The 12038-nt window shown below is 42.1% G+C and overlaps 1 protein-coding gene across 2 annotated transcripts in view; it reads right to left on the minus strand.

Moving 5' to 3' along the window:
* The window catches only part of TDRD3 (tudor domain containing 3), a 287845-nt gene that overhangs the window by 202031 nt on the left and 73776 nt on the right, over window positions 1-12038 (minus strand). Inside the window, exon 2 of one of the 2 annotated variants that reach the window (XM_050948387.1) lies at window positions 3459-3543. In XM_050948387.1, the coding sequence (XP_050804344.1) occupies window positions 3459-3543 (85 nt within the window). Of the gene's footprint in view, window positions 1-3458; window positions 3545-12038 lie in introns of those variants that run through there. The other variant, XM_050948388.1, reaches the window with a different exon arrangement.

The following is a 12038-nucleotide window of genomic DNA, read 5'->3' on the forward strand; positions in this document are numbered from 1 at the left end:
AAGAAAGGCTCTCTTAGCATAATCACTAAGATCGCAGAGGAACAGGGGTTCTGACTCCAGCCATACAGTGGTAAGAGGGAAATAATCATGCGGCAGGCAGAAATCATGTGTGCTTGGCCCACCTTGCAGTTGATAGAGAACTGCTTTCCATGCCCTTCCCAAACTCCTCCCACACATCCCTTGCAACTTCCCAGCTCATCTCAGTACCCTGTTCATTCCACCCAAAATGACAGCTAGAGTTACACAGAGCTATTAAGAACCTACACTGCCCTTCACTGTTAATTATCTTCCCACCTTGCCTTGTGTGTGTTGTTAATTGGTATTTAATAAAAACATACTCTTTGAAAGATAACCAATCTTTATGTGTCTCCTATACATGGTCGATGATGATGGAATTAATATACCATAGCAATCTGAACATTTGTTGAGTACAAATCATGGTCAGCAATCATCAAAATTTTCATGCAAGATGGCAACTTAACAAAGCATGGTATCGTGCTGTATAAAATGACACATTACTAGATCTCATTGTCAAAATGGTGCCTCAAAGCCTCCCTGATTCAAATAAACTCCCCAATGTGTGCCCCTCCAACAGCCCTGGTATTTAACTGCTCAAAATCAGCCACCAAGGCAATCTGCCTCCAACTTCACTCCAGGGTAAACTTTTCAACCTTAACCTCACAAATATTATGGAGAGCATGAACAGGCTGCTATGACCATGGGACTATATTCTTCATTTAGATCTAACATGCCATAAAGGCAGCACCAGCATGCTTTTCATCTGCCAAAGGCATATTCAACAGTCATTCTACACCTGCTCAGCCCGTTGCTGAAGTGCTCCTTGCTGTTTTCAAGGTTTCCCATGTAAGGTTTCATAGGCCATGGAAGTAAGGGGTATGCTATGATTCCCACGATCACTATGGGCATTTCAACATCCTCCACTGGAATCTTCTAGTCTAGAAAGAAAGTCCCTGCTTGCAGCTTTCTCTACAGGCCAGTATTCCTGAAGATGTGTGTGTCATGCACCTTCCAGGACCATCCCGCATTGATATCAGTGAAACGGCCATGACAATCCATAAGCTCCTGCAATACCATAGAGAAGTACAATTTTCTACTGATGATTCCCATTGCAAGATGGTCTGTGGACAAAACTGGGATGTGTGCACCATCCAGCACACCGCTGCAGTTAGGGAATCCCATTGCTGCAAAGCCATCTAATATTTCACACATGTTGCCAAGACTCATAATCCTTCGTAGCAGGATGCAATTAATGGCCCTGCACATTTGCATTAACTTAGCCCCAATGGTGGCCTTTCCAACCCAAACTGATTTGTGACCGACTGGTAGCAGTCTGGAGTTGTCAGTTTCCACATGGCAATTACCATGCTCATCTCCACCAAGAGGGTAGGTCTCATTTTTGTGTCCTTCCGGCGCAGGCCTGGGGCGAGATCTGCACACAGTTTCAGGGACGTGGCATTCCACAGCTGAAAATTCTGCAGTAACAGTTCGTCATTCCAGGACCACATAAGAATGTGATCCCACCACTCAGTGCTTGTTTCCCAAGCTCAAAAGCGACAGTCCACTATGTGCAGCTGCTCCGTTAATGCCAAAAAGTAATCTGGTATTGTATCTTTCCATGGCACACAGCAGGTGAACTCTCTCTGATTCCTGTTCAGACTGGGTGTTCATGATATACTGTTTGACCAGCCGCAACGTGTTCATAACCATGACCATAACAGTAGAAAACAGTGCAGGATCCATCCTTTCAGACAGAGATGGTGGGCATACAGTAAACAGGGGCCATTGAAAAATGCCGCAAAACACAGTCAGAAGCCCATGGAATGATGAAAGAGAAAAAAATGTACCAAGAGACGCTGAGCCTGCACCAATGATGCACTGTGATCCATTCCACCTTCCCACAACTCCTATCTGCAGAAGATGGCAAGTAGCACAATGGGATAGCTACCCAGAAAGCATTGGTCTCTCTGTCAAAGCTAGAGCTCCAACTATGGGACCTGCTCTGCTGACAGAATGAGCATCATATGAACATGCACAAGCAATGTAATTATACCATTTTTTTATCACTGCCGTAACTTACAATGACAAAAACTCTGTAGTATATAAAAGGCCTCAGCCTCTGCCTCATTCAACGAATATTTAATTATTTATACAAAGTCTAACAACTTCATCAGCAAAGACTGAGAAACGATCTGCAGCCGGGTAGGTAGGGCCCTCATCTATGATATAGGAAAGCTAAATTAAAGTCCCTGTTCAGCCTGGGGACAGAGTCTACCACATTCCAAGTAAGGCCATAAGTTTCTTGACCAGTGCTAACTTAGACACATTGACAGGCCTCTTTCCCTAGCTAGAAGATTTCTATTCTTTGAAGAGTCATTTATAACCTGGGAGGGGGACCAGATGATCATGTCTATTGAGGAGGCAATTACTTGAATTCTGAACAACTTTTCTAAACGTTTCATAGGTACTTTTCTCATCTTCTAAAAAGAAAAATGAGCAATATGAGACTGAGGTATTTATATAGCATTTATATTTCTTTATCCACATGTTGACAGGAATGGGTAGAACATTTGATTCAGATTAGTTCAGTAAATGCACACTTATTTAGTGCCACAATTCTGTTGTACTTATACTGATTTTTATAAAGCATCTTCTGGCATGCCTTTCTTTGTTTATACAGTCCGTGGATGGAATGTAATACAAGAACACTATGCATAAAACAGTTACAAGCATCGCAAGGTTTTTTGAATATATTTATATCATAAAGCAGTATCCTTAACAAAGGATGTTATTAACTATTCCCCCAAACCTTGAAGCATTCAATTCAATTTTGGCCTTTTTCATTTAACTAACTTTCTGGTCCATCTTCTCCCTTGTATCATTAGGGCTGTCAAAACAGACATGGGCATAATATTTGCCAACAAATTTTTATGGCAGGGCCAACACACAAAACACCTGCAACAGTAAACTTTTTACTTCCAAGCTGTATTTTTGTAAATACATAAATAGATAGAGTCTAATTTCTACATCATATCACTTTTAAGACATATTGGATCTCAAGCCTGAACTACCATAAGTGCCCAATGAAATACCTTAATTACCGCAACAGTTAACATTTGTATTTATATTTAAATGACAGTATGCATTCACAAAAAGTAATGTATTTCTAATGTTGGCATTTGTTTTTTAGTAAATGAAAATTTTGTTTAAAAAAATATACTATATATTTTTCCATAGCAAAATATGCTTTTAAAAATTTTCTTGAGCTTCAATTTTTAAAGAAAATCACTGCCCGCCAAAGATGGCATTTTTTAGCTGTAATTCAGATATACCAAATTAAACACCACATTGAAATAAAAACATCATGTATTATGTACAACATGTAAAGACTGAACAATCTGATATAAGATTTTTCCAAAAATTTCACAACCACAACCTACATTAAGGGCAATCAGGATAACGTCACTTATATTGACTTTGTCAGAAGAATTTGTGCAAGCTTCAATTCCTTCATCTGAAAGATACCTGTTAAAACAAAATGAAGTTATTTTAGGAAGGTATTTGAAACACATTTTAGACTAAGCTATTAGTTAATCCTTCTTTTAGATTCCCTAAGTACCCACAATGGCAGGACTTTAGGTTTATTCAGTAGGAATATATGTAATACTCTGTATTTTCTGTATTCTTACAAATGCAGTTTATAAAACAACTGACAGAGATGAAAGGATTCCTTCAGTTGATAAGTCCCTTCACACTGCCCCTATGTTAGCGGTTCCCTTACAGATCATTTCTGCCATTCCTACTCCCTTTTTCTCCCTCTCCTCAATATTTATATATAAAACTACGAATTATTTTTTATGTAAACTCCTAGATGTATACACTGATTTCACAATTTATCGTATAATTACTGCACCATGGCCCTCATCTACCCATCCCGTTTTATCTCCACCCCTCATCATTACTTAGGCATTCAGATCCCTGCAGACAAATAGGCAGATCCCTGCACCTGTGGAGTCTGAAATCTACAGCAACACTACCTCTAAAGATCCAATTGAATGATCGAGGCACTAATTAATAAGCTCTTACAGCCATGCAAAGATGTATTTATGAAATATTGTGATTTGGAGACGCTCCCTCATAAGGGACATTGTTGGATGTCAGTGCGGACGAGGGCTCTGCAGGCTGTGGCTGGGAACATCACATGGCTGTGTGCGGAACAGCTCACTACAGAAACTCTCCAGGTTGTTTTATTAAAGTATTATTTCTTTTTCATTCACTGGTTTGTTATTTAATGAACCCCAAGATTGTTACAAGGCAGATACTATATCTTCTATAAATGCTAAACAAAGATGACACTATCCACACAAACAAGCAACAGCCTACACTCAGGTTTAGCAGAACACAGTGGTCATCTAGGTTCAGTTACTGGAGAAGATAACATGCTTTTCCCATAGATGTTAATTAACAACTATTCAAGATGGCCAAAAATTTTCAAATGAAAAATATAACTTTTTAGCTTCCCTAAAGAAGGTTTTATGAAAAAAAGTTTCATTCAATGTAACTGAAATTTTAAATTAAAAATGGCAGCTGTTCTGAAATATTGCTATCTTTGTGCTTCACACACAATTTTGTATTGCCAATTTTGATTGATCAGTTTAATCACAATTCAGTTTTGAAATTTCCAATTTCAACAAAAAAATTGTAAAAAAAAAAAAAAAAAAAAACCCACTCCTTAGGAAGTTACACCCAAAAATACTTTCATATTTGCAAAAACTTCTACAAAGTCCACCCCTGGCTATTTTTTGATCAGCTCTCATTACTAAAAGAAGAATTAGAACTCAAGATTTGTGAAAACTATCTTTTTAATGAGGCAAAATGAAAGAAAATAGGAGAGGGACGCATACAGCAGTCAACAGGGTAAAAATATTATGTGTCTAGAGCAGGAGTCAGCAACCTCTGGCACACAGCTCACCAGGGTAAGTACCCTGGCGGGCTGGGCCAGTTGGTTTACCTGCCGCGTTGGCAGGTTCGGCCAATCGTGGCTCCCACTGGCCGCGGTTCGCCATCCTAGGCCAATGAGGGCAGCGGGAAGCCACGGCCAGCACATCCCTTGCCCATGCTGCTTCCCACAGCCCCCATTGGCCTGCGACAGCAAACCACGGTCAGTGGGAACCGCAATCGGCTGAATCTGCCAACACAGCTGGTAAACAAACTGGCCCGGCCAGCCAGGGTGCTTATCCTGGCAAGCCGCGTGCCAGAGGTTGCCGACCCCTGGTGTGGAGCCTAAAAGTAAGTACTGTAATTATATTTCCATTTTTCTCCTTTATCTCAGATTTAAAAATAAATATATTTACACACACACACACATATATAGACCTCAGACTCAACCTCAAAACAAATTTTTGGCTATCTTCTTAGACTACGAATGTAGTTATCCAAAAGAAAAATATTTTTGCAACATTAAGGAAGATTGTATGTATCCTCAAAAATCAGGACACTAAATACTAAATTCAGTTATAACTGTACTAGCTGGAATTATGTCAGTCGTTTCATATCTTATAATTTACACTCTCTCTCACATAGAAATTCTGGGAACCAATATAAAGCCTATCAGTTGCTACCAGATGAAAACAGAACAAGTTGCTTGCTTAAGCAGTGCTTTCTAGAGAGTGGCTCAACTGTTTCCCAGTAAGAGAAACCTCTCTCTATTGAATGACTAAAAAAATTATGCACTAGAACCTGAAATTTTCCTAAGCAGCTAATATTATTCCTCTGCATCAAGAAATACATTGTTAATAACGGTTATTGAAAGGGGATTCTTTGCCCTACCACTGAATGTCTCACCCTAAAAATGAGAATTACAAAGAGGGTCATAAGGCTTGAAGTATTGATCACTTAACCAACATGTCAACTGAAGTAACTCTCTAAATCAGAGTATTTCCCCTCCCCTCTCCCAAAAAGACACAGAGAACAAACTTTAGTCACTTTTGACTTTTAAGAGACCTAAATAACATCTCTTTAGCCAGCACTATTACTGTCTTTGCCAACACAACAGTCTCACCAACAACAAATGTCCAATTAGGGACATCAGCTAATGAGTTTTCGGCAGCTACTATATCATTTCAATATAATTAACAGCTAACAAAAAACTAAAATAAACTTCATCCAATATTTTAAAATATTTTCTAAAACACAATATATGTACCATTAAAAAACACTGTTGTGAGTAAATTAAAGAGAAAATGCAAGAACCCAGGTACATTTTAAGGGAAAGTTTGAAGGTGTGTAGTAGAAAACTGTTCTCATTTTTAAGTAACAGAACTTTTAACAGCAACACTACTTCCATCACGAGGGAAAAAAAAGACAAGTATAAAGTGAGTCTCAAAAGATCCCTCAGCACACCTGCATTGACAGACCTCAGGAGAATGTTCAAAATGCCAAGAGATTTCTAATCAGTTCCCAGATGTTGCCTGTAAGCCAACAGGACCCAAGAGTGCAGATACTACTGTAAGTACCAAAAAAACCTCTTACCCTAGAGAACTCCTGTTTACTAAAACAACCAACAAGAGCACGTTTTTTTCCCTCCCCAATGGGAGCTCTGGATGTGCTGTATTCCAAACCCAATCATTTCTATTCTGACTAAACATATATATGTACACATTCAGCTTTATTAAGCACAACCTGAGGTTTAACTATGCCAGATAGGTTTCCTGTATGAGCGGCTAAAAGGAGAAAAATCTTTCAGCTAGTTTTGACTTCAGCTGTGGTTTTCTTCATAATCTCATTGTCCATACAATGTTCCATCACAGCTAACGAAAAATCTCAATCTCTTAATTATTTGGTTGATATATTTAAAGGCGGCCCACAAATTACTATTCACAAGACATCAAAATTTTGTCAGTTGAAGCATTACAAATAAAACGTGCTTTACATTAAAAAAATCGATTACAGAGACTCAGGAAACTTAACATGAAAAACACACATATACCCTTCAGAAATTTGAAGCTATGCCCAAGCAGAGATAGAGCTTGCAAAAGTTAACTCTTGAGATGGGACCTGGGGGAATCCATTCTCTTCAATGTGAGGGACTACTTGGTCCCTTCCAGGCACAAGAGAATAAAGTACTGAGTGCCCACCATGCCCAAATGCACAGAAATTGTGTGTATGCAATCCCCGCTCTCATACTGAAAGTTCACACTCCCAAATATAGCTGTCTGACCTTCAGTCCCTCATGGCCAGCTCTTTCAGCACCTACAGACTTTCTCCCACTTCCTTCCAAATGTACCAGAAGTGTTTTCTCTTTGGAGGGCTCTCTTCCAAGTACTGAACCGATTTAAATCTGTTTAATGAGTGAAATTATGTACCTTGGACGAAGAGCTACAATTAAAATCATGTAATACGGTAGTGTGTATGTACATGGGGACAAGGGAGAGGGGAAAGATTCAAGTACCTACTTTCATGTTTGTCTTTTAAGTCAAATTTAATGATAAAAGAACAGACTGCTTTCCCCAGAACACAACACTCCATAAGTTTGTAAGGGAACAAAAAGTCTCCCTTTACATCTGCTTTCCACTAGACGTTGCGGCGCTATTGCTGCAGTAGACAAACAGAAAGAGTGCTCTTCTCAGCAGGTACCTGAGAGCACAGTACTCTGTGCCTTGGCTAGTTATTGATCCCCATCCCCTATCACTATCCACTCCTTCCTTCTCAACAAGGAAGGGAAAGGAGTGATTAGCTGGGATAGCAACAGAAACATTCCCTTAATACAGCCTCCCACACACATATACACTCTTAAAAAGCATACACCTGCTGAACAAAGAAAAAAGAGTGCAAGAGTAATGGAGGAAGAAGAACAAAAGAGAAACAGAAGAGATCGCCCCACAAAAACACCTACAGAGAAGCAAGCCTGCTGTCCAATCCACTACATAAATGCCAAGAAGGGTAGGAAGGCATGAATTATTTCCATAATGTAAACAGATGAAGTTTCAAGGCCTGGTAGGAGAAAACAGTGTTAGACCCCCAAGTTGGGCCCTAGGGCCAGACAGCAGGTGCTCCGGCCTCCACCCCCCAACGGAATTTTCCCCCAGCCCCCAGAACTACCACTGATCACATAGCTGCTCAGAAAGCAGAACTTGTAACAGGAAACAGCACCTTGCGGTCGGCCGACCTGAGGAGGGGAAGTTTCCCCCAGACGGTTGCTTCCTGGGTAGAGATGCTGGGGGCCGATTGCCTCCCTTGTATGGGCATGAGCCACTCGCGACCCTGCAATTGGCTTATTATAAATTATGACGAAAAATTCGTTATATATTGTTGGCCCCCCCCCGGGGACGGGCAGAGAGAAATCGAATTCCCGTCGAACCGTATCCAGGCTTGATCACCCTGCAGTCTCTCTCCGGGCTCACGCGTTTCCTGAAGCCTGACAGCTTGCCGGCCGTAATGAAACTTTTGTGGTTTGTATGTGTAAGTAAGATTAGCTGTTAAGGATATCTGTATATCTGTACTGCTAGATAAGAGGCAGAGACTGGTTCCAGCCGCCCCAAGGCTCCTGCTAGGGGAAACCCGTTGACCAGGAAACCTTGAACGCAAGGGGGACCAGTTGAGCCTCGCAATTTGTGTTTAATAAGATTAGTTGCTGCATTTATGATTACTAATAGCACCAATATCACTTTTACTAACCCCTGGGACGACCTGAATAATTACTGGGACTTAGAAAAATACCAGGGCCAGCTTCTATTTGTAATTGTAGTGTTTGTCTTATTTGTTCTAGTATTATATTGTAAGCCCAAGCTGTAACTAATTGTGTTATCCCTTATCCTTATCTGTGACTCATTTAATAAATCCTTAATCTTTAACACTACGACTGATTGCTTGCGTTATCCCCGTCACTACCCTTGGGCACTTGTCACCTCCCCCCAGGGCATCCAGTGATCGAACCTCCGCCCTATTCCAACGCTCATTACCCGGTAGATAACGGGCACCTGGTGGCCATATCGGTGGAGCAAGGGGCGAGAGCAATCTGTAATCAACAAACAGAAGTTCACACGAACATCTGAATTTTTGGATATTCCTCCAAAATGTTCCTGAACTCTGAACATCCCATAATTATTCCTCCGTTTACCCATATTATACATATCTTGCAACACTGGCACTAAATTTTGTAGATTGGGGTCGGCAACCTCTGGCCCACGGCTCGCCAGGGAAAGCACCCTGGCAGGCCGGGCCAGTTTGTTTACCTGTGTGTCGGCAGGTTCGGCCCACCACGGTTCCCACTGGCCATGGTTCACCGTCCCAGGCCAATGGGGATGGCGGGAAGTCACGGCCAACACATCCCTTGCCCGCGCCACTTCCCACCACCCCCATTGGCCTGAGATGGCGGATCGCAGCCAGTGGGTGCTGTGGCCAGCCGAACCTGCCGATGTGGAAGGTAAACAAACTGGCCCAGCCCACCAGGGTGCTTATCCTGCGGAGCCAAGTGCCAGAGGTTGCCAACCCCTGTTGCAGATAATTACAATGTTGTATTATGGTGATGAACTCTGATGAAGCTTCTCAACACAATATGAAATGGAGAATGTAGGATTTATTGCAGTGTTTTTCAAACTGTGGGTCACGACCCAGTACTGGGTCGCAACATGTAAAGCACTGGGTCGCCTTGCTCTGGTCAACACTACCGACCAGGACATTGAAGTCCGTTGGCGGTGCTGTCCATCTAAGACAGGCTAGTGCCTACCTTTTCCGACACCATGCTGCACCCCAGAGTCGGCCAGCAGCGGGTCTGGCTTCTAGTTGGGGGGGCCCATAGGGTTCCGCATGCTGCCCTAGCCCAGAGCCCTGACCCCGTCCTGCACCTCAACCCCCTGCCTGAGCCCTGAGCCTCCCCAAAACCCAGAACCCCTTCCTGTATCCCAACCCCTCATCCATGGCCCCACTCCGGAGCCTGCACCCCTAGCCCAGAGCCCTGACCCCCTCCCACACCACAACACCCTGCCTCAGCCCAGAGCCCCTCATTTTTTCTTTATTTTGCTTTTTATAAGAATTTTGTTTAAGAACAGTCTGAAAGGTTACAGATCTGATTCACTGCTGCATTACTTCAGTTTTACACTAGTACAGGGGTAGGTAACCTATGGTACGCAAGCCGAAGGCGGCACGCGAGCTGATTTTCAGCGGCACTCACACTACCCAGGTACTGGTCACCAGTCCGGGGGCTCTGCATTTTAATTTAATTTTAAATGAAGCTTCTTAAACATTTTAAAAATCTTATTTACTTTAGAACAATAGTTTAGTTATATATTACAGACATATAGAAAGACATCTTCTAAAAATGTTAAAATGTATTACTGTCACGTGAAACCGTAAATTAGAGTGACTAAATGAAGACTTGGCACACCAATTCTGAAAGGTTGCCAACCTCTGCACTAGTATAACTCTTTGGACTTCAATGGAATTGTACCAGTGTGAATCAGTGTAAATTTTATGATCTTTAACTATGAGTTTAATCCTTGAGAGGGCCACTTAGGGATCTGGGGCAAAATCAGGACTTGGTCCTGCTAGTGAAGGCAGGGGGCTGGACTCAATGACCTTTCAAGGTCCCTTCCAGTTCTAAGAGATAGGATATCTCCATTAATTTAAATTTTAAAAAGGAACCTATAGCTCACCAGAAAGCACACAAACCCGTTGTTGGCTAATAGATGAGGGCTCCCCAATATATTTGTATAATTTTCACTTGGTGGGGAAGAACTTCTGGCAGCTACATAAAATGCAATATAAGATCACCACCACATTTCTTTCCTCTATTTTATGCCCACTAAAAGTTCAAAGGAGATGTTTCTCATATCCCCTGCCCCTCCCCACCTGGTGGGGAGCAGGAAGAGTTGGAGCGGAACCAAAACTATATTCTAACCAATAAACCACAACAATTTTAGTCAGGTGAATATTACCTTTCTTAGACAGAAGGAACAGCAGTACCATTGACCCTACCTCCTTACAGTGACATATAGTAATAAGTTTATTACTAATGCAGAATAGTCAGAATACTGATAGTCAATATTTCTCATTTGTAACACTCAGGCCAGGTCCACACTACAGCGTTAAATCGATTTAAACAGCGTTAAATCAATTTAACGCTGTACCCGTCCACACTACAAGGCACTTAAAATCGATTTTAAGGGGTCTTAAAATCGATTTCTGTACTCCAGCTAAACGAAAGGAGTAACCCTAAAATCAATTTTACAAAATCGATTTTGGGCTAGTGTAGACGGAAATCGAAGTTAATGGCCTCCAGGAGGTATCCCACAGTGCACCAGTGGCCGCTCTGAACAGGTAAAGGAACTCTACTGCACTGGCCAGGTACACAGGAAAAGCCCCGGGAACTTTTGAATTGCATTTCCTGTTTGGCCAGCGTGGAGCTCTCAGCAGCACAGGTAACAATGCAGTCTCCTGAGAATAGGAAAAGAGCTCCAGCATGGAACACACATGAGTTATTGGATCTGATCGCTGTATGGGGAGAAGATTCTGTGCTATCAGAACTGCGTTCCAGTAGACGAAATGAGAAAACTTTTGAAAAAATTTCTAATGCCATGAGGCAGAGAGGCCATAGCAGGGACTCGGTGCAACGCAGAGTTAAAGTGAAGGAGCTCAGACAAGCGTTCCAGAAAACCAAAGCAGCAAATGGCAGATCCGGATCTGGGCCAAAAACATGCCGCTTCTACGTGGAGCTGCATGCAATTTCAGGTGGCTGCGCCACGACAAGCCCCCCTTTGTCTATGGATTCAGAGGTGGGGGTAGTAATCTCAGCCATTGCTGATGATTCTGCGGACGGCGAAGATGTGGAGGAGGAAGAGGAGGACGAGATGGCAGAGACCACACAGCCATCCATTCTCCCCAACAGCCAGGAGCTTTTCCTCACCCAGACAGAATTACCCTCGCAGCCCTCCCAAGTCACTAGCCCAGACAATGAAGCCATGGAAGCGACCTCTGGTGAGTGTACTTTTTTAAATAAAAAACATAGTTTAAAAGCAACCGTT

The sequence above is a fragment of the Gopherus flavomarginatus genome, chromosome 1 (genome assembly GCF_025201925.1).
Source record: "Gopherus flavomarginatus isolate rGopFla2 chromosome 1, rGopFla2.mat.asm, whole genome shotgun sequence".
Taxonomy (NCBI): domain Eukaryota; kingdom Metazoa; phylum Chordata; order Testudines; family Testudinidae; genus Gopherus; species Gopherus flavomarginatus.